The sequence below is a fragment of the Chenopodium album genome, chromosome 17 (assembly GCF_948465745.1).
Source record: "Chenopodium album chromosome 17, dcCheAlbu1.1, whole genome shotgun sequence".
Taxonomy (NCBI): Eukaryota; Viridiplantae; Streptophyta; class Magnoliopsida; order Caryophyllales; family Amaranthaceae; genus Chenopodium; species Chenopodium album.
Window position 1 is genome coordinate 13,997,427 of NC_137850.1, and position 22,981 is coordinate 14,020,407.

Here is a 22,981-nt window from a genome sequence, read left to right on the forward strand (position 1 = left end):
AACCAATCAAGAGTATGTGGTCACACGTCCATGGATTTCCACAAGCATATGCATTGAGGAAAGTCCTTGGATGTCAAGGACATTGGAGCCGTTAACTGGGGTTAATGTTTCAACCCAATTAGTAAACCCTAATGCTTTGGCAATCATCGTTATCATCCCACCACACTTTATCTCTCCTCTCAACTCTGTACTCCTCTTAATCTCTAGGCACCTTTGGATAAAAAAAATCCCATATTTACATTTCCCTCAAGGTCCCCCTCAACTCGAGAAGCTATAAAAAGGAATTTTATCTCCTCTTCAGTTAGCTTCCCGAGATCTTGCTTCAAAAAGAAAGCATACCCCATAATTCTCATGAATATATGGAGTACGGGGTGGACGATGTGGTTAGCATGACTAGACCTAGTGGTGAAATTGGGATACGCCGTAATAGTATTCCACCAATTTTGCTCTTTGTATCTAGAATGGTAGAAATTGTAGGGATGGTCGATTTGGTTAAAGATGGGCTACTAAAAGATTTCATTTATTCAAGTTAAGGTTAGGGTCTTTTCTTGGTAGAAAAGCATAATCTTAATCTTGCAATCGAGAGGCTCTCATGCATAATCTTAATCGTTAGTATTAAGCAAGTTCTCATGCATAAAATTCACAATAAAATCAATAGTATCGATCATCATACAATTATCCAAAGTGGATCTTGGAAATTCCATGCTCTCATTCAAGTCAAATTATATCACCTCATCTCCTACTTTTAGTGAAATTTTAGCACTCTTAACATTAATTAATGCACCTGAACTAGCAAGAAAATGTCTCCCTAGAATTATTGGGATGTTAACATCTTCATCCATCTCTAATACAACAAACTCCACCGGAATTACAAACTTTCCCACCCTTAGAAGAACATCCTCTACCTTACCATTTGGAAATTTAATTGATCGATCGGCCAATTGTTGGGTAATGTTAGTGGGTAGAAGTTCCCCTATCTCAAGTCTTTGATATACCGAATATGGAATAAGGCTAACACTAGCCCCAAGGTAAAAAAAAACATTATTAATTTGCATCTTATATATTGATCAAGGGATAGAAAAATTACCAAGGTCTTTTAACTTTGGTGGCATCTTGTTCATGATAATTGCACTACAATTTTCGGTGAGATTCACCATTTCTACCCAGTAACACTTTCTCCTCCCACTCAAAATTTCTTTTAAAAACCTAGCATATTTAGGCATTTGCTTGATATCATCGAGAAAAGGGATTGAAAGGTGAATTTGTTTCAACGTTTCAAGAAACTTTCCAAATTGCACATCTAATTTGTTTCTCACGAATTTATGGGGATATGGTAGTTTTTGCAATTGTTTTGTTTCTCAATATTTTTCTCTTTTCTCATCACTCTCTTTTTCTTTCTCTATCTGTTTTCACCCTCTTTTTCTTTTTCTTTCTCATGATCTTTCTCATCCTCATAGGCTTTCTCTCCTTGATGCTCAAAATCACTCTCAAGAGGAGACTCACTCATGTTCAATTTCTCAATGTTTTTCTTAGGGACACTCTCTTCCAACACATTCCCACTCCTAGTTAATATGGAATTAACAAGTCTCTTAGTATCTAGTCCTTGGTGTGGAAGTTTGGAAGTGCTAGCCCCTTCCTATAAAGCATTGGCCAATTGAGAAATTTGTGTTTCAAGCATTTTATTATGAGTCATTAATTCACTAAATTTCTTTTCATTAGAGGCCATGAAAGTGTTGAACATTTTAGTTTGGCTTTCCATCATTTCCTCTAAATTGGAAACCTATGTGGAGGTTCTTGTGCATAGTAGTTATCTTGCGGATCTCTATTACCTCTCACATTCGAATTGGAAGCATTTTGAATAGAAGAACCTCTATTGTTATTGTAGTTCCAATTATTCCTATTATTAGAGTTCCCCCATGGTGATATTGGCCTTGATTCCCATAATTCCCTTGGTTTATTATGGTTATTATTACCATAACCACCTTGTTGGTTGTAGTTACCTTGAGGATTTTGGTCCCTTTGGCTCCTATTTCCCCATTGATTTTTGTTATGGTAATCATAATCATTTCCTCTTTGGTTATAGGAATTCCCATCTTGCCCTCTTTGATTAGGTGGTAAATATCTTTGATTGTCATTCCTAGATCTATTATCATAAGACAAAGCATTGACATGTTCATTTTCAATCTCATTACCATCCTCATATTGGGGTTGGGGTTGGGAATCATAAGTGCAAGAAGAGGTGTCATGATCATATGATCCACAATTTTCACAAAATAAGCATCCATTTGGCATGTTATTAGATGTAGAAATAGAAGGTTTATAGCTCATACATCTCCCCTTAGATTGGGAAGGATGCTCTTAGTGTGAAGAGGAGGATTCAAGCTTTGCCTTGATAGATGTCATCTCCTTGCCAAGGTTGGCGATTTGAGATGTCAAATTATTGATGGCGTTGCGGTGGTCAATGGAGTAACCCGCACTCCCTCCTTTGTTCAAAGACTCCCTCTCTCCTTCTTGCCAATCCATATGGTGTCTCACCACATCCTCTATTATTTTAATGACTTGTTCCTTCGTTTTTTTCATCATAATCGAGCCATTGGCTCCTGCATCCAAGATAGTCTTCCCTTCGGGGCTCAAGCCTCCATATAAAATTTGATGCACTTGATATGTTGGAATGCCATGATGAGGATACTCCCTTTGATATTCTTTATACCTCTCCCATGCCTTGTATATGGTTTCATTAGCTTTTTAACGGAAACCTTAGATCAACGCCCTTGCTTTGGCCGTAATCTGTTGAGAGTAAAATCTCCCTAAGAAAGCCGTACTGACCTTATCCCAAGTTCTCAAAGAATTGGGTCTTATCTCCTTCTTAAGCCATTCAAGAGCCCTTCCTATTAGGGAGAAAGGAAATAGCTTTAGTCTCACAAACTCTTGAGTGACCCTATTCACCTTGATCGTGTTACAATATTTCTCAAACTCGTTCAAGTGTGCAAGAAGTCTCTCATGCTTTATTCCACTAAATTGTCTCCTCTCAATAAAATTTATCATTGCAGGTCGAATCTCAAAATCTTTGGCCGAGGTGATAGCGGAAGCAATCCCACTTGAAGCTCTATAAGCTCCCGAAGTTCCCAACTCCTTCAAAGGTCTTTGAGGTGGTGGTTATGGATCACCCATTTGGTCTTGTTGTTCCTCGGAGTTGAACTCTCTAATTGGGGAATTAGTTAATGGCCTAGAACCGACTCTCCTTCTCCTTCTATAAGTTTGTTCAATCTCGGGATCGTAAGGCACCAAAATTCTGGTATGGTTTCTGCACATACACACTCAACAATTGCAGTTATTAACAAGGCTACAAGTGTAGCCAAAAAGAAACAAACTCTTTTTGTATTTTTCCTTTTATGGTGATCTACACTCAAGTAATCAATTAGCAATCAACAACACCGCTCCCCAGCAACGGCCACACATTCCACACTCAATCAAACACATTTATAAGAAAACACCTCACAAACCAAGCGCAATGATAAGTAAGAGTTTGGCCCATAAGGAACGGGATATAATTGCTAAGAATCTTAACACTCAAGCTAATTCAAAGTCTTTTGTTGATTGGGGGTTCATCAAGTAGATAAACAATCTATTTTTCTAAATCAAGTTATTAAAAGCACTAGGGATTGGGATCCACTCAACCATGGCAATTAGGCAAAGTTGGAGTAAAAGAGAAAAGAGATAGCAAGGACTATATGTAAGACAAACCTCATGCGAATAGGAAAACAACTCACACTACTAAACTTAGATCCCTCATTAGTTTAGCAATGGGAGATACATAATTAAATTGCAATAAGTAATGACATACTTAATCTACATTTTCTTGTCAAACTAAACATAACATGCCATCAAGCTCTTAAATCAAGGGTAGCTAATCCTATCATAAAGAACTAACAAGCAATCTCATAAAATCAGTTTAATCACAAATCAAACATCAATAATTCTCCCAAGTTTACTCAGTTTACCAATAGGTTGAGCTTCACCCAACCTCTAGCAAGAAAAGTACTCACAACTCATTTCAAATGACATGCCGATTGGCTGTCATCGAGCCTACCAAAGATAAAATCCTATCTTGGTCTCACTAGCAAATAGAAAGAGTAAGAAAGGGTCGAACCCTAGAGAGGCATTGAATTAACCACCGAGATACTACAATTTAAATAAGCTAAATGAAGCCGAAATTGGGTTGGTTTAAGTAACTTCTACTAGATTAAATCAACTAACACTAAGAGGAGATTAACAATAATTAGAGAATTATAGGGCTCGGGTTATACCACTCAACTTCATCACAAAATCACAATTAGCATGTAACAATCAAGGTAAATTAAGGGGATAATATAGGGAAAGTCATTTAAAGAACAAAACTACTTTCTCAAGCTAGAAGGATTACTTGAATCTTAAATACAACCTACTCTCGTGGTTACAAAGAATAAAGCAAGTATTAAAGCATAATCACGATGAAAAAAGCATTCCCTTGATTGGAAATTCCTATTCTCATGGCATTTCAAGTCAATTAAGCATAAGGGAGCTAACTCAAGTTCATCTCTCGATCCTTCGTTGAGAAAGCTTGGATAAATAGTTCTAGCAATGGCCATATACAAAAACCAAGCAATGAAACCACTTAAGCTCAACAAATTCGCACCCAACAATTACCAAATTAGCACATGCAACAAGTAATTAGTGACTACATTGAGGGTTTTACCCAAACCCTAGAAAATTAGACTACTCATACTCCATGGGAGATAAAGCAACTAGAGATTTTAAGTAATTCATGAATAAATTCAACTAATGATTAAGCTAAATAACAATCTAAACATACAAGAATTAAGCAAGTAATTAACAATTAAAGAAAATAAAATGGAAGAGAAGAGTAAGAAAAAGTACTAGAAGCTTCAAACTTCGAATAACAACGGTGAAACTTGTCTTCTACAATGATTGAGATTGAAGTTTCCAAGCTAATAATTAAGATCTAACTAATAATTTGGGAGTTTTGATGTTTCTAAGATTATAAACTAAGAGAAAAGCTCTAAAAACTTAGATGTCGTACAAATGAGCTCAACGGGGTATTTATATGACCCCAAAAAAAAGGACATAGAAAACAAGAGTCGGGCACGTATGCAGGTCAGAACGGACGTGCCAGGTTTGGCACGGACGTGTAGAGCAAGACAGTCAGGATCAGTTAGCTATTGTGGCCTGGAAATCCTGCACGGAAGTGCAGGCCTTGAACTGTAGGATTAGTTTGAAACTGATTTAGGCAGGCAATCTGCACGGACGTGTAGACTTCGACACGGACGTGCTAGGTTTCCTGCATAGATGTGCTTAACTCTACACGGTCGTGCAAGCTCTAAAATCCTTGAGCAGAACCTTCTGATCTTGCTGGAAAACTCCTGCACGGACGTGCAAGATATGGCACGGTCGTGCAGGGTCTCTTAAGTCCTTTTCATCGTTTTTTCTCCTTTGTCTTGGATTCTAACCTCAGTTTATCATCCATATCCTTCAAATGGGTGTCTTTGGACCTAAAAACTATACAAAAACACTAGCAACCCGTGAAGCATAGGATACACAAAAATTGCATAATAACAGAGTAAAAGTGAACCAAAACACCAATCTATCAAGTAAACAAGGTCCAAAATCACCCTAAAATAATATCGAATAGCAAGTTATCAAATCCCCCCAAGCTAAATTTTGCTAGTCCTCAAGCAAAACAAATATGTCAAATCAAGAAGGAAAATAACTTGCTAATATTCAAACCAAGAAGAGGTAAAAAAGAGGAAGCACAAATACACAAATTCGCATGGTAACAACTATAATCACTTTGAGCACAAGTGAAAAGCAATTTAAACCCCTAAGTCTCCTTAGAGGACGAGTTTTTATCTCGTGAGGGTTTCCAATGAGCTTAACCCACAACTCACACAAACCACAACAAAACTATCAAACTACACCAATTCCAATGATTTTATCACCCAAGTTAACTCATCGGGATATAAGTCACAAGCAAGAAGATTGAGCGACTTTCAAGAATTACCAATCATACAAATGTGCACATGAGTTGGGGGTGAAAAGGAGAACTAAACAAGCTTGCACTAGGATACTTCTTTAGATCTTTTACTAGTTCATTAGAGCACATCTAGATATTCCAAAGTTGTAACAAGCCCTCTTTCGTTTATAAAATCTCAAAATGCTAGTCTACCTCCCAAAATGCACGCCCAAACCCCTTTAACTGCACTCTAACTTAGGAATTTCACAAGAAACACCATAGTAAACAATGTGTTGGAGGCATCCACAAGTTGATCTCTAAATAAGATAAAGTGAAAATTTTAAGAATTATGGGGGAATTTTTTTTTTAATTTTTTTTTTGCATGGACGTGCAGCCTTAGTCAGGAACAAACTGTTTCGGGGTTTGGTTACTACACAGATGTGCAGCTTGTTATAGGGACGTGCTGATCTTGGCACGTCCGTGCCAAACTTCAAAATTTCATGTTCAACTTCTTGCCTGCTTCTGGTTGCTTCTGCACGGACGTGCAATGTTCAGCACGTCTGTGCAGACCTGATGCTGTGCGTTTTTAATCTTTTTTTTTTCAACATTCATTGCCCTCACCTCTTTTAACTATTAGCAACTCTTTATTTTATTCGAAAGATGCGGCTTATTATGACACTTATTACACAAGACACAAAAGAGCTAATTCCCTAATAGAGTTTCATTTCAGGGAGGAGAGGAGGCAAATCAAGGGTGAAAGGGACCGCAATTTGATTCAAACATATCCTACTTTGGGAAAATTTGACAATATCCTATGCTAGACGTGCAATTGAGCATTCATCGGTTTTCATTTCATATACTCTAATGCAATCAAGATTATAGACCTCTAAATGACCCCAACTCTTGCACACACCCTTCTAAAAGAGCTTTTACTTATCATTCAAGAGTCAAGCAACCAAAACATATAAGCATCGTCATTTGAGTCTCATCTTTGGGCTTTTTTTATTTTTTATTTTTTATTTTTTAATTTTTTTTATAGAAAGCATACTAGAAAGCAAGAATAATTACAATGCTAAGTTAAGCTAAGCATAAAGATAAAACATAGCTATACATCAAGATAAGGAGAGAAGAGAAGTATTCACAAGTTAAGAAATTTAAATTTCAAAGGGAGCAAATTTGGATTAAAGGGATTTGGATGTTAGAGAAAGGGAACAAACAACATGCAAATTCAACATGCCAACACGAGAACACACATGAACCAACATATGAACCAATGACTGATGAGAAACACTCCCCCCAAGCTATCATAATCATTTTCCCCAATGTTAAAACAATATAAGCATAAAGAGAAGGAGAGGAAGAAACTAACTTATTAGCTCGGGCCCCCTTGGGAGCTTGAGCTCCCGAGGTAGAAATGCCGGTACACATTGTAGAATTTGCCCAATTCCGATCTGAGACCTTCAAATCTTGTCCTCATATTAGGTCTTCATGTCTTCGTAAAACGTCCTCATGGTCTCGAATTCGGTGGTCATGCATTTATGAGGGAGATCCGCTACTTGAATGATAGGTGTGGGTTGTCTTCACCCACACCTTGGCCTTGGTACCCTTGTTGCCATGGTGTTGTTGTTGTTGGTGGAATTGCTGTTGTTGAAATTATTGTTGTTGGAATTGTTGTTGTTGTTGTTCTAGCTTTTCTTACTGATGTTGCTGCTCTTACTCTTTTGTTTCTTCTCCCTTTGTGTCGGGATCCCTGGGAAAGTCCTTTTCAAAGACCTAGTTGCTCTCGTCATAAATGACGGTGCTCTCGGGGTCAGGGTGGTAGGATAGGGCCACCTACTCACTAACCACAGGAAAGGGTGGGCCCTTTCTGCGTACTTGATCCATTTCATCGTTCGTAGGGACTACATGTCCAACAGAGTCGGCCCTGGACAAACCTCTGCTTCTGCTAAACCAAGATCAAGAAAAGAAGCAATAATGGTGATCATTCCACCTATGGTGATGTTTTCGGATCCCGTGACAACATCCTATAAGTAGTCCAAAAACCAAGACCCGACATCTAGGGCCGTATTCCCCTCACTTTAGTGCCACAGGAAGTAAAGCTCCCTAGTGGACACTACCCCTAAACTGTCGCCTCTAGCAAACGTCGTGTTTTCTATGGTACGCTGTGAAAGCCTAAAGGCAGGGTGAATAATGGTCGTGGCCTTGTCGAACCTAGGGTTAAACTCGAAAAGGCCCGTGAGTCGTCTCCAAAAGTCCCCCGCGTCATAGTTACGGGGGTACTTATCCCTACGCCCTATGGTTTCGGTAGTAGGCCATCCAAATGCTTGGTTAACCCTCCTAAGGGTCATCTTATGATTAGCGTTCATTAGTTGGAAGGTTATGTATCAAGGGGTCCTAGTCGTATCTCGGTGTACGTAGAGGGTAGATATGAACTCAAGAGTCAATCTCTTGTAGGTTAGGGCTTGTAAATTTAGCTAAGGACCTAGGCCGGAACCCTCAAAAAGCATCCTAACGTCTCCCCCTACCCCCAAGGTGTCGGCTCCGTCGTCATTATAGAACTTGGTTGGCCTAATTTGCTTCCTACTATTCCTAAGGTAGTTGGCCAAGAAGGCCGGGTCATTGAACACTATTCCCATTGTATCCACTTGTGGTGGAGCAACAGGAGGAGGAGGCGATGGGCTGAGGTACTTAGAGAAAGAGAGAGAGGAAAATCGTGGGTGAGAAAGAGGGAGTGTGAAATTTTTTTTATTTTTTTATTTTTTTTATGTTGTTAAAATCGTGCTGCTGCCAGGTTAAACTGGGGCTGAACACACGTGCAGGGGTTGGCATGGATGTGCAGCCTCAGTCAGGAATAAACTGTTTCGGGGTTTTGATATTGTGCCAAACTTGAAAATTTCATGTTCAACTTCCTGCCTACTTCTAGTTGTTGCACGGACGTGCAATGTTCTGCACGTCTGTGCAGACCTGATGCTGTACGGTTTTAATCTTTTTTTTTTTTTGGTATGACTACTATTTCATTCCAAAAATATTTTTCTTACTTTTCTTTTCATCAATATATACCTACAAAAAATATTAAGAGAAAAGTTAGTAATAATAAAAATAATGGATGTGAAATGATAGTTTGAGAGAGAGAGAGAGGTTGAGAAACTCGGGTTGTCTCCCGAAAGCGCTTATTTAACGTCACTAGCTTGATGACATTGCGGATACAATGTGAATAAGGGAAATCAAACTCATCAAGGTGAACAACCTTGGCTTCTTTATAAACAAAACCGTCAAAGTATGCCTTTAGCCTTTGGCCTTTCACTTTGAACGGTTCACCATTGTCTTTTGAGATTTCAATTGCACCATATGGAAACACCTTCTTGATGGTAAAAGGTCCACTCCATCTTGATTTGAGCTTACCTGGAAACAACTTTAACCGGGAATTGAATAGCAAGACCTTGTCACCTTCCTTGAACTTCCTTTTGTTGATATGCTTGTCATGCCAATCCTTGGTCTTCTCATTGTAGATGCGTGCACTATCATATGCATCCAATCTTAATTCTTCTAAGGCATGGAGGTCAAGCAACCTCTTTTCACCAGCACTTTGAAGGTCAAAATTCGACGTTTTAATAGCCCAATGAGCACGATGCTCAAGTTCTACCGGAAAATGGCATGATTTCTAATAAACAAGCTTATATGGTGTGGTGCCAATGGGGGTCTTGAATGCGGTGCGGCAGGCCCATAGAGCATCATCTAGCTTCGTAGACCAATCCTTTCTAGACCTATCCACCATCTTCTCTAAGATCATTTTTATCTCCCGATTTGAAATCTCGGCTTGACCACTTGTTTGTGGGTGGTAAGCCAATGACACCTTGTGCCTCACACCGTACTTCTCAAGGAGAGCTTGGAAGGACCGCTTTGCAAATGCAAACCTCCGTCACTATTGACGGCACGTGGCACACCGAACCTTGGGAAAATTACCCTTTTGAAGAGCTTGACCACCACCTTATCATTATTAGTAGGAGATGCAACCGCTTCTACCCACTTTGACACGTAATCGACGGCCACGAGAATGAATTTATTCCCAAAAGAGGTTAGGAAAGGCCCCATGAAATCAATGCCCCAAACATCGAAAATCTCCAATTCAAGAATATTATTCAAAGGCATTCCACTTCTTGATATATTGTCGGTTCTTTGACATCAGTCACAAGCTTTCACCACACCCCCCATACATCTTTGAACATTATAGGCCAATAGAAACCACATTGCAAGATCTTCGCCAAGGTTTTGTTAGCACTCATATGTCCTCTACAAGGTGATGAGTGACACATTGTGTTAACATCTTCAATCTCATCATCCAGGATACACCTTCTAAAAAGGCCATCAACGCCTTGTTTAAAGAGCAAGGGGTCGTCCCAAAAGTATTGGCGAACATCGTGAAGAAACTTCCTTTTTCGTTGATAGGTGAGGTCGGGAGGAAGAATGGAGCAAGACAAATAGTTTGCAATGTCTTCAAACCATGGTGCCGGTGGTTGAAGGATAGCAAATAGTTGATCATCCGGAAATGAGTCATTAATTGGTAAGTTATCAAGATCACCTACAAAGATAGGCAACCGTGAAAGATGATCGGCCACAACATTCTCGGCACCCTTCTTGTCTCTAATCTCAATGTCATAATTTTGCAAGAGTAAGACCCCCTGTATCAATCTTGGCTTTGGTTTTTTCTTGGGCAAGAAGTACTTCAAGGCCGAATGGTCTGTGAAAACTATGACTTTAGATCCCAACAAGTAGGACCTAAACTTCTCAATTGCATGAACAATGGCTAGAAACTCCTTTTCCGTGGTTGTGTAATTTCTTTGTGCCTCATCCAATGTTTTGCTAGTATAGTAGATAACATGGAGCTTCTTATCCTTCCTTTGTCCAAGAACGAACCCAACGGTAAAATCCGAAGCATCACACATGAGCTCGAAAGGAAGCTCCCAATTAGGGGGTTGAATGATAGGATCCGAAGTCAAGGCCTCCTTCAACCTATCAAAAGCTAGAAAACAATCATTAGTAAACACAAAAGGGGCATCCTTTACCAACAATTGAGTGAGCAACTTTGTGATTTTTGAAAAATACTTTATAAATTTAGAAAGCTCCTTATCCCCTTAAAATTTGTAGGGGGTGGGAGGCGCTCAATTACCTCAATCTTGGCACAATCTATTTCAATGCCCCTACTAGAAATCACATGACTAAGAACAATGCCCTCCTCTACCATTAAATGACATTTTTCCCAATTCAAAACTAAGTTCACCCTTGACATCTTTTTAACACTTTAATCAAATTTGAAAGACAAACGGTAAAAGATGAACCAAAAACAGAAAAGTCATCCATGAATACTCCAATTGATGATTCAAGCATGTTGGAAAGATAGACATCATACACCTTTGAAATGTAGAAGGTGCATTACAAAGTCTAAATGGCATCCTTCGATAAGAAAAGGTGCCAAATGGGCATGTGAGTATAGTCTTTTGTTGATCCTCGGGTTGGATTGGGATTTAGAAGAATCTTGAGTATCCATCCAAGAAGTAATAATGATTATGTGATGCTAGTCTTTCCAATATTTAATCAATGAAGGGGAGCGGGAAGTAGTTTTCCGAGTGGACTTATTCAATTTTCAATAATCAATGCATATCCTCCACCCGGTGACCGACCTCGTAGAAATGGTCTCACATTTGTCATTTTTTATGATGGTCATGCCTCCCTTTTTAGGCACAACTTGAACCGGGCTAACCTACTTACTATCGAAGATAGGATAGATTATGCCCGCTTCAAGAAGTTTTATAACTTCTTTTTTCATTACTTCCTTCATGTTTGGATTGAGCCTTCTTTGGTGCTCAATCGAGGAAGCATGATCATAATCAAGTAGAATCTTATGCGTGCATATGGTGGGACTTATCCCCTTAATGTCATCAATATTGTACCCAATGACATCTCTATACTCCCTTAAAACAACTAGGAGTTTCTCAAGAGAGGTGTCATCGAGCTTAGCATTGAAAATAAGAGGAGAACTCTCACTATCATCAAGAAAAGCATATTTATGTAGAGGAGGAAGGGGTTTAAGTTCAACCTTAAGAGGAGGCGTAGTCCTCTCCTCTTTTACTTCCACGTTAAGAACTTCAAATTTTATTTCATCTTGGACTAAAGGTTGGTTGAGCAAGAAATCATACTCCTTTGCTTCTTTACCTCCTCAACTAAGCCTCCCATTATGATAGCTTGTAAAGGATCTCCTTCATACAATCTTTCTCGAAAAACTTCTAAGTCCTTCTCCAATGTGTCAATTCTATGAACCTCATCAATCAATGGCTTTTTCAAAGTTTGTGAGAATGAAAAAGAAAATTTCTCATCTCCAACATTCAAGGTTAATCTTCCTTCCTTCATATCAATCACCACTCCCGTGGTGTTAAAAAATGGTCTCCCCAAAATGAGGGGTACCCTTGTATCTTCTTTTATCTCCATTACCACAAAATCACATGGCACAAATACTCCTCCAACTTGAACCGGTACATCTTCAAGAATTCCCAAAGGTAGCCTAATCGTGGGGTCGGCCAATTGTAAGGACATTCTTGTTGGGTTCAAGTCTCCAACATTCCAGCTTTTTGTAATTGAATAGGGCATCAAGCTCACACTTTCCCCAAGTTCACACAAAGCATCCATAGCTTCCAAATTTCCAATCTTCACCGATATTACATAGCTACCGGGGTCACCAAGCTTTTGGGGAAGCTTATTTTGAATTATTGCACTCACCTCCTTTTGAAGGGAGATGGTTTCACTCTCTTCAAGCCTACTCTTGTTGGATAGAAGATCCTTCAAAAGAATTTCATAGGTAGGCATTTGTGACATAGCATGAAGAATGGGGATAGCATGAAAACTTCTCATTTAACTTCTTCTCTACAATTCTATGAGGGAATGTAATGGGGGGCTTGTATACTCTCATGGGGGGCTTTTCTATTCTTTCCTCATCTCCCTCATCTTTTTTTTGTGGCTCCCTCATCACTCTTTTGCTGCTCTTTTCTCTCAACATCAACTACTTCGTTCTCAAAATCATCCTCACCTCTCACCACAACTCCCTCATCTCTCTTTTGTGGACCCTCTTCACTCATAACCAGCCTCTCATAACCTCTTCCCGGTATCAAAGTAATAGCCTTAGATTGCTCCTTTGGGTTCACAACCGTTGAGCTTGGGAATTGACCACTATGATTGGAAGATGAACTTCCAACTTGTTACGCAATTTGAGCTAATTGGTTCTCAATTATCTTGTTGTGCGCTTGAAGTTGTTGGATGTTTGCCGTCATATCCGCATTGCTTCTTACTTGTTGTGTCATGAAAATCTTAAGCACGGATTCAAGGCTAGTATTTTGAGGAGGTGGTGGAGGAGGAGTGAGTTGGTTATATTGTTGTCTTTGTCAGTTTTGATCCCTTTGGTTAGGGTGGCGATATGGAGCTTGTTGGTTTTGAGGATGGGGTTGGTTGTATTGGTTTTGAGAGGGGGGGGGGGCTTGGTTTTGTTGCTTCCATCCCGTGTTTTGTTGGGGTTTCCAACTTTGGTTGTAGGGTTGGGAGTATTGCTCTTTTCTTTGCCCAATGGCTGCCGCTTGCTCTTGGTTTGTTAAGTTGCAATAGGAGGACAAGTAATCATTTTCCTCCACAAGTCTCGCAAGACATGACTTGTGAAGAAGAGCTCGAGGGTGTAAGGGTGGCTTGATCTAGCTTATTGAAGTTTGATGCAATAAGATCTATTGCACTAAGGTCGTGGATTCCACCCTTCTTTGCTTGAGGTTGCCTTCGATCACCTCCATATGCATAATGCTTTGCCACTTCTTCAATTATTTTGTATGCATCATCCATCGATAGATTTTTAAGGCTACCACCGGCCCTGGAATCAAGGTTGGCCCTTGAATTAGGAGTAAGACTGTCATATAAGCTTTGTACAATGATCCATGATTTAAAACCATGGTGTGGGCATTTCCTTGCGTAATTCTTAAAACGCTCCCAAGATTCACTCAACATTTTATCAATCTCTTGATTGAAATTGGTGATCTTTCTTCTTAATTTGGCGGTCTTTCTTGAAGGACAATACTTCCAAGAAAAGCTCTAGTGACTTCGTCCCATGTGCTCAATGATACCTCTTCAACCGTTCTCAACCAATGCTTTGATATATCATGAAGGGAGAATCGAAACATGTGCATACGAATGAACTCTTCTGTAATGTTGTTTTGCTTGATGGTTGTACACAACTCAAGAAAGTTGTCCAAATGAGCAAAAGGATACTCATGAGAACTACCTCCGAATCGATCACTTTGAATCATACAGATGAGTTGAGCTGAAAGCTCGAAATTGTTTGCATTTGTGGTGGGGAGACGTATGCCACTCAAAAGTTGGAATGCGTTGGGGTGGTCAAAGTCTCGTTGAAAAGGTGGAGGAGGATTGTTACCTCCCATGTTATCTACTTCATTGTTTCCAAAAACCTCTTTCGAGTCGGAATCCGAATGGACAATGGAGAACTCGGGTGTGCCTCACAAGAGTCTCCTAACGTTCCTCGAGGTCTTGTTCAACTCTAAATCAACGAGAATAAGCGGTGATTGCTTACTCTTCCATGTCATGCAAAGTCTACCAAAGCTAAGAAAAATGTTAGCAATGACTATCACAAGTTAAAAACACAATTAAGCAAAAATAAATAAGAAAAACTATGATACATATACACACATTTAGTCTCATTCAACAATAATACATTCAATGTGACTTTGCCTCCCCGTTAACGGCGCCAAAATTTGATAGGCCGTCATCGAGCCTACCAAGGATAAAATCCTATCTTGGTCTCAATAGCTAGTGGCAAGGGTAAGAAAGGGTCGAAACAAGAGAGGCGTTGAATCAACCACCGAGATAATAACGTTTATATAAGTTAAATGAAGCCGAAATTGGGTTGGTTTAAGTAACTTCTACTACTTTAAATCAACTAACACTAAGAGGAGATTAACAATAATTAGACGATTCGAGGGCTCGGGTTATACCACTCAACTTCATCACAAATCACAATTAGCATGTAAGAATCAAAGTAAATTAAGTGGATAATATAGGGGAAGTCCCACAATCGCGTGAACCTACCTCGGAAATCCACCCGCAACAATGACCCGTCCGGCCCTTACTTGAAGTTTAGTCGAGCTAGACCAAAATAAGACTACTCGAGTTTTTATGAACTTAAAGGTTTTCTCACTTTATAAGAGATGCCTTATTGAGTTCAACTCAAGTAGGTTTCTCAAATCCCAATGCTTTGGTATTTATAGAGAAATCTCATGAACATTCCTTTCTCCCATCAATGTGGGACGAGAGTTGGTGAAATTCCTTTTTCCATTTTATTTTTAAATCAAATATCAAAAGAAAAAGCAATGCAATCAATAATAAAAAAGTGTCAAACAGAGGGAAAGAGTAGGTGAGGATCATAAGGGAAGGGGGGCAATCCCTTGCTCCCTAAGCTTCACCAAAGCCGCCCCTTACCTTCTCTCGGGCCCTATGGGCGTGCGCCAGCTGGCCGCAGCCATTAGTCAATAGTCATCTTTGATGCTTGTGTATGAAAATTTCAAATCCAATGTGTGTGTTGAGGATGATGATGATGATTTTGAGCAACCAAGAGAGGGTGAGGATCCCTTTGGTGAGCATTTGAGTGATGGTGAAGGAGTTGAGAATGAAGAGAGTGTTAATTTTGAAAACCCCAACCCTCCTTCCTATCTTGATAAGTCTCTTATGCATGATTGTGATTCTTCTATCCATGAGTACTTGGACTCGTTTAAGGTTATGTCCCATAAGTTCTTTGAGAGTCAAAAGAAAACCCATATCCTTTTGAATGAGTTAATTGAGGATGCTTCATGGGAGAAAGATGAGTTTGAAATGAATTTGCATACTTTCATGCATGGTTTTGAGACTTTGGGCTTTAAGGAAGTTGAGGGAGTTATTGTCCATTGTTGTGATGGAGGGGATTATGTTGTTCCTCTTGGAAGTTGGATGTTTGAGGGAGATGGAGATCATGAGTGTTCTTCATTTGAGAACTCTATGATTGATTTTTATGCCCTCATTGGCGATGTGAGACCTTGTGGTGAGGGAGTAGCTACCCCTTTTCCCTTTTCTCATACCCCTTTTTCAAGGAGATTCAACCATATCCCTTACATTCCTATGTCCTTCCCTTCTTTTGTCAATAAGCCTATTGGGGATCCCCTTGTTTATGATGATTTATATGTGCCTCATTTGTCCCCTATTGAGGAAAAGGGTGATGTTGCCACCCAAAAATATTATGAGGAGAATTCTTCTTCTTCTTCTTCTTCTTCTTCTTATGTTGTTGAATTTTCTTTTGATTTTTCTTCTTTCTCTTGGCATCTCTCTCCTCATAGGTGTGCACTAAGCTTATTGCATGCCTTGTTTTTGTCATGTTCACACTTACTTTCTTACGAAATGTGTAGTAGTGCATTTGACAAGCTCTTGCAGCGTTGAATTATTATTTTCTAGAGCGGTCAAGCTTGGACCTTAAGCAAGCCTTTCTCGGGAAGTAACCCGTGTTTTATCGCTTTTTTTTCTTTTCTTTTTGGAATAGATTTTCTCTCATGGAAATGTTTGTGTGCCTTTTGCTAGGTACATAACTTGATATACTTTGGTGCATTGGTTTGGATCAAGATTCAAGGAAGTATGATTCAACATTTGCTAGCATGTGGAAGACAAGATTCAATTAAAGAGAAAATCGGCTTTGAAAGGTTGAATTGGGTCATTTGCAGGTATTTACACCCACCTAAATCCGGTAATATCTTTCCTTTCTCTTTCTCTAATGGTTGATGATTTGTTGGACATGTGTTGGTATTGTTGGTTTGATTTCTTTCATTTCCCCTCCCATGGATTATTTGGTTTATGATTTGAGTGTATTGTCTCATTCAAGCTTGGGGGAGGGTATTCTATCATGTTTGGTGGGATTTTGATTCATATATGCCATGTACATTTGTATATGCATTTCCATGTTCTTTATTTTGAAAAACTCCAAAAAGATTTTTGTTTCTATCAAGGCAAATTTGCAATGTGTTTTGTTTTGTTCTTGCTTTGGACATAATACTTTTGGACTTGTATAGTTGAACGCTTTTCTTCTTAAATGGTAACGGTGTGCACGGTTTGAGAGTATGTTTGGTTGATTCTAAGATAGAGTATTCTAAGGTAGTCGTTTAGAACTTTTGGGACCTTTAAGCCGGATTCTATTTGTTTTTGAAAATTTGCAATTGCTCCCCTTTGGTGAATTTGAAACTAATAGTGAGTTTTTGCTACATCCATGTGAGGTTCACTATTTTTCAAGCCTTCTACACTTACTTGCATGAGCGGCATGGATCCTTGATTATTGCGGACCTAATCTTGAATCTTGACTCATAATGCTCAAACACGAGACCGAACTATCTAGGGAGGACAAAGGGATCTTTTTCGGGGTGGTGATTTTTCTTTTCTAGGATAGTCTTCATTATTTCTAGTCCTTGAGTTTACATTTTCCTTCTTGCTAACCATTTGAGCTTTTTCCGTTCTTTTCAAGCCACATCTTTAGAACTTTGAGCCTTTTGTTTCATTTTTTGTTCCATTTTTGGTTTTTGTGAAGCAAATGATCTTGTTTTTTGAGATTGTGGTATATGAGTTTGGATATTGGTTCTTGTTTGTAAGCAAGCTTATGTTTTGTATATCTTGTGAATAATGGCAAGTGAATAAATGAAAAGTTGTCCAAAGTTAAAAAGGCAAGGACAATCAAATGCAAAATTGAAAAAGTCGTCCATAGTTAAAAGAGGCGAGGACAATAGATAAAGCGAAAACATGAAGAAAAAAAATGAGAAAAGGCTAAGCTCTTTCAATCACTTTAGCAAAAATTTGAAAAAAAAAGTAAGAAATGGAAAATGCAAAAATATTTTGATGTGAATCTTTTCTCCGCATTTTAAGCATTGAGGATAATGCTTCCTTTAAGCTTGGGGGAGAAGCGTTTACGCTTTTTGTATATATAATTGTGAATATAGCTTTGAATAAGCTTAGGGGTGTTAGTTTTTTTTTTTTGTTAGGTGATTATTTGGTTATGAGGAGAAGGTTTGATCACCCTTTTGCTTCACTAATTAGGAATACCACCAAATTTTAAATTTTAAGAATACCCTCACCTTTTTGCCCTTACGTTACAACCTTTGGGAAAGTCCTTTTGACCTTTGTGGTTGAGTCACTAGCCGGTGGAGGGAGATGTAGGTCAAGCTTATAGAGCGGGATGCAATAGTTGAGATGTCGAGTAGCCTCAAATCTCTTTCTTTTTCCGGCTCCTTCGAGGAACCATTGAGATGCTTGCTAAAAGTTGATTTGAAGCTAATTGGGAGGATGTGCTAAAAATGTTTTGAGATGAAAGTGACTTGTGTCTTGATAAGCTCTCTATGCTTAGCATGTCCTATGTTTCAATCAATCATAGATATCTTGAAACGTGAACTCCTTCACTTGTTTAGTAAGATTTGCATTCATTTATGCTTGTACATTTGCAAAAAGTCCATTCATGAACATTTGTTTTCCTTCTGTTTCTTTTCTTTTTGCTGCTTTTTCATGCTTTGCCTTGTTTGTTTGGTTTCTTAGAACTATGGGTCAATCACTTAGGAAACCCTTACGAGAGCATTACTCGTCCTCTAGGGCGATCTAAGGGTATAAATGGCTTGTCTTTAGTTGCTAAAATTGATCGTGATTCCTACGAAAATGAGTTAGTGTATATTCTTGTCTCCTCACTTCTTTTGGATTGTTTGAATAAGCTCATCATTTTCCATCCCTTGGTTTTGTTTTGCTCGAGGACGAGCAAAAGATAAGCTTGGGGGTATTTGATGGGTGTCAAAAATGGCACCCATTTGTTGAGTATTTAGGTTTTTTTTAACTTCTTTTCATAAATTCTCTTCCTAATAAATGCTTATTTTCATTCTTTTAATCTTTGTTCTACCTTTTCTCTCTGATTTTGTGGTTTTGTGCATTTATATGGTTTTTCTAGTCTTTTCTCCTTTATTTGTTCTCTTTTTGTGGTTATAGGTATTGTACGAGGTTCGGGTCTTGATATGGATGGATTACTAAGGTAGAAAATGCATTTGAAGCAAGCCTATAGCATTGGGAAAGCTCAAGGTGCAAGGAAGTGGATTCTCCAAATTCTAGCTCTTGAGCTCTCAAGCCGTGCTCTCATGAGGATGTGGTGTCGAACCCACTGTCAAGTGCTTTTGAAACTGCCTCTCTTAGTGTTCATCATCATCATATTGCACGCTCACTCGAAGTCCCTTAGAAAACGCACGAAGCATCGAGAAGCACCGAAGAAACCCAGAAGAGCGCGGGCGCGGGCGCGCAGCCCCTCCGCGCGAGCGCACCTCCTCGGGTCCCTGTTTTCCTCGGTTTCGTTTCGCGCCTCCTATAAATATCTACTTGTAACCCGGATTTTGTCATTAGAATAAGAAGTAGAATAAAAATTAGAATTCATATTCTTAGCTTAGTTGAGAGCTTCTCTCTCTAGTTTTAAGATTAGTTTAGGAGTAGATTTAGAGAGAGAAAGTAAGGAATTTCAATGGTGATTGAGAGATTGAAAATTCAATGGTGACAATTGTGTTGAAAATCTTCTCTATTATCAATGAGCATTTCTAACTCTATCTCATTTTGTTGCTTTGTTTAATATTCAAGTTTGTTTAGATTGATTTTGATGTTTGATGCTTGATTAGTGTAGTTGTTCTTGATATTTTGTTGATTCTTGATTTCCTTAGTTGTTAGTTGATTAGATGATGATGTTAGAGTTGTTGTTTGGCTAGAGATTGGGTGAAACTTGGATGATTGATTGATTGTGCTTAATTTGGGAATTGTGCTGATTAATTGTTGAGATTAAAGTGATTAATGGAAATTGTGCATGTGTGTAATTCGATTAGGCCTTGAGAATTATGCTAGATTGCATTGTGAGTCTACATTGATACGGACCATTGATTTGTAACTTGCAATTGTCGATTGAGCTTGGTTAGTGACGTTCCTAGTTAGCGTCTCTCGTTGTTGCGCCAGTTAGACCTCTAGGAGATAGCTTGTTGAGCTCTTTTGATTGCTCTTACCATTAGTTTTCGCAACCATTGATTGGCATGTTTGTTCCAAGTTGTTGCAATTGTCATGATTAATTGTTGATTCCCATTCCCTAGTGTTTTATTTGTTTGGCTCTACGTTTGGTAGTTGGTTAGTGTTTGCCTTTTATCCTTAGACTTCGACCTAGCTTAGGCGCATAATTGAGAGCACTTGAACATTACCGTTCCTTTAGGTTCGACCCTTGACTTACCTCAATACTCGTATTTAGGTTTGTTAAGTGTTTATAAATAAGTTTGACCGAGGGAGGATTAGTCAACGACCTAGTTTTACCCCTCGTCAGCAATCACTTGAACTAAAATCATATTAGCCTAAATAAATTATTAATTATCTTATTAAGCGTGATTTCAAGTACAAATTCCCTTTAAACCTGCGAGAGAGGGCGTGACCAAGCAATAATAATAATATAAAGCAACATAATATTATTGATACAACAATTCATCATAATCATAATCTCATCAAAGCATAATATTAGCAAGATCCTAGGCATGATACTAACAAGATTAATTACAAATCCTAGCATGTCACTAAACAGTAAAGATCAAAGCTTTAATCCTAAGATGATACTAGCATGATAGAAGAAATAGGAAACAACCTAATCATGATACTAGAAAGCAATAAATAACGTCCTAACATGATACTAGGAATTAAAGTAATCTTAACGTGATAAAATTACTTACTTTGTTGCCTTGTATCTCTTTCTAGGAATTACTTACGTGATAAAATTAACTTCAATGAAAATATTAAATCAAACACTTAATTTGAATAATTGAAATAGGGATTGGGGACCAAACCCTAAGATATTATTAACCTTTCACGTCAAAGGTGAAGGTAACTTCGAGCTTGGCTATGTGTGTCTAAGTCTCGTGAATGCGGTATTGTATTTCAAAAAGGGAAGGCTTGAAAGAGGGAGAAAGAACAAGCTTCTAGCTTTGAAGAGAGAAAGAGAATAGAATTAGATGTTTTTTGATGATTGAAAATGGGGAAATAACGCCCCTATTTGTAGGGAAAACATTCGGAACGCTTCGAAAAGAGTCAGAATTTGACTTGAAGTAAAACAGACCCTATCGCGACGCGATAGAGCTATCGCGATGCAATAGGGCTATCGCGATGCGACTGACCCTATCGCAGCTATCGCGACGTGACAAACCCTATCGCAGCGCGATGGCTTGATCAGGATAAAAATCCTGTACGGAGTCCTTTTCCTAATATAATTAGGTAATTAAACTCCGTAATTATCTTAATTAAAATCAGTTTTATCTTTTAAAGCACTTGTTTTATTCCAAATTATATTCTTTATCTTTTCTAAATAATATAAAAATATAATTATTAATCCTAACTCCATTAGAATCTAAGATAACCTTCTAGATTAATCTAGAAAATTAAAGCAATTCCTAATAAATTTAGGAATGATAATTAATGGGCCCTCCACTTGATCATTGGGCCATGTAAAACCATTTTAGGCCCAATTTAGTATTTTGGCCATAATTTCCTCATTATTCATCAGAATTTGGCTTATAATATATCGTTGGAAAGCTCTTTTCGAGCCCTATCCAACTACACCATTATTGGACCCATATCATGGACTAAACTAAATTGGACTGGACATTTTTCATAATCAGGGTACGAAAAGAAATATTTCCAAAAACAGAAAGAAGTATTTTTATTAAAAACAGAGAGATTCACGAGACTCTTTCACATTTCACCTCGTTCGATAATCAATGACGTGAAAGGTATTCATCACTGGGTTTGGTTTTTGGGGAGACACAATGAGGTGTCTACAGTAAGGTAATGGACTGAGCATTTGCATTGTCGGTTTGACTTTGCACATTTTGACCAATGTCAACAGATGCTGTTTGAGAACATTGACTGTCAATTTGATTTTTTTGGTCGTCCTCTCGAACTTCATCGAGTTCGATTTTCCCCCTACTTGTCAATGGGTTTGGTTAGAAGTGCGTGTCCCCAGAAAGAGATAGGAAGGTCGCTAAGACCCATCGTTGATCGTACCATGTCTAACAAGGTTCGATTTCTCCTTTCGGATACTCTGTTCCATTGTGGAGTTCCTGGAGGTGTCAATTCTGAAAGTATACCATGTTCTTTTAGATGGTCATCGAATTCATGGCTCAAGTATTCACCACCTCGATCTGATCGAAGGGCTTTGATTTTCTTGCCAAGCTGATTTTCAATTTCATTCTAAAATTCTTTGAATTTCTCAAACGATTCAGATTTGTTTGACATAAGGTAGACATATCCATATCTACTATAGTCATTTGTAAAGGTGATAAAATATCGATAACCGTTCCTTGCGATTGTGCTCATTGGACCACATACATCAGTGTGTATTAGGCCTAATAAGTCACTTGTCCTTTCTCCCAACTTGGAGAATGGTTGTTTTATCATCTTGCCTAATAGACATCTTTCACAATTTTCAAACGATTGTAAATCAAATGAGTTAAGAATACCTTCTTGTAGAAGTTTCTTGATGCGTTTGATGTTAATGTGGCCAAGAAGACAATGCCACAAGTATGTCAGATTTGACTCAGTCTTATGTTTCTTTGCGATATTTTCAACATTATAAACATGTTTGTCTAGAGAGAGCACATACATACCATTTTCTAAATGTGCTATACCATATAAAACATTGTCTAGATAAAATGAACATGTATTGTCTTTTACTCAAAACTCAAATCCTTTGGCGTCCAACGCTAAAATAGGTATAATGTTTTTGGTAACTCAAGGAACATGATAGCAATTTTCAATTTCTAACAAAATCCCTGAGGGCAAAGACAAACTGAGAGTTCCAACGGATACAGCTGACATCTTGGCTCC

The 22,981-nt window shown here is 38.5% G+C and overlaps 1 protein-coding gene and 2 non-coding genes across 3 annotated transcripts; 2 read left to right on the top strand and 1 right to left on the bottom strand.

Annotated features, from left to right (window-relative positions):
• Window positions 1–1,399: 1,399 nt before the first annotated feature.
• LOC145588688 (uncharacterized) lies at window positions 1,400–12,913 on the bottom strand. Its single transcript, XM_081645302.1, has 7 exons — window positions 12,221–12,913; window positions 11,289–11,419; window positions 10,254–11,020; window positions 9,159–9,649; window positions 9,049–9,070; window positions 2,827–2,888; window positions 1,400–1,636 (listed from the first exon to the last, which is right to left on the bottom strand). The coding sequence occupies exons 1-7, from the start codon at window positions 12,911–12,913 to the stop codon at window positions 1,400–1,402; spliced, it is 2,403 nt and encodes an 800-aa protein (XP_081501428.1).
• LOC145590360 (small nucleolar RNA R71) lies at window positions 2,672–2,777 on the top strand. The gene has a single exon (XR_014101976.1). It is a non-coding gene; the product is annotated as a small nucleolar RNA R71 (small nucleolar RNA).
• A 1,069-nt stretch (window positions 12,914–13,982) lies between the features above and the next one.
• LOC145590437 (small nucleolar RNA R71) lies at window positions 13,983–14,089 on the top strand. The gene has a single exon (XR_014102036.1). It is a non-coding gene; the product is annotated as a small nucleolar RNA R71 (small nucleolar RNA).
• The last annotated feature ends 8,892 nt before the right edge of the window (window positions 14,090–22,981 follow it).

Coding starts and splice junctions, on each gene's coding strand:
- LOC145588688 (XM_081645302.1), bottom strand. CDS start 12,913: ATGAGAAGTTTTCATGCTATCCCCATTCTTCATGCTATGTCACAAATG. Junction 11,021..11,288: donor GTGTTAAAAAGATGTCAAGG/GTGAACTTAGTT, acceptor AGCTTTTGATAG/GTTGAAGGAGGCCTTGACTT. Junction 9,071..9,158: donor GCTTTCGGGAGACAACCCGA/GTTTCTCAACCT, acceptor TATTTTTTGTAG/GTATATATTGATGAAAAGAA.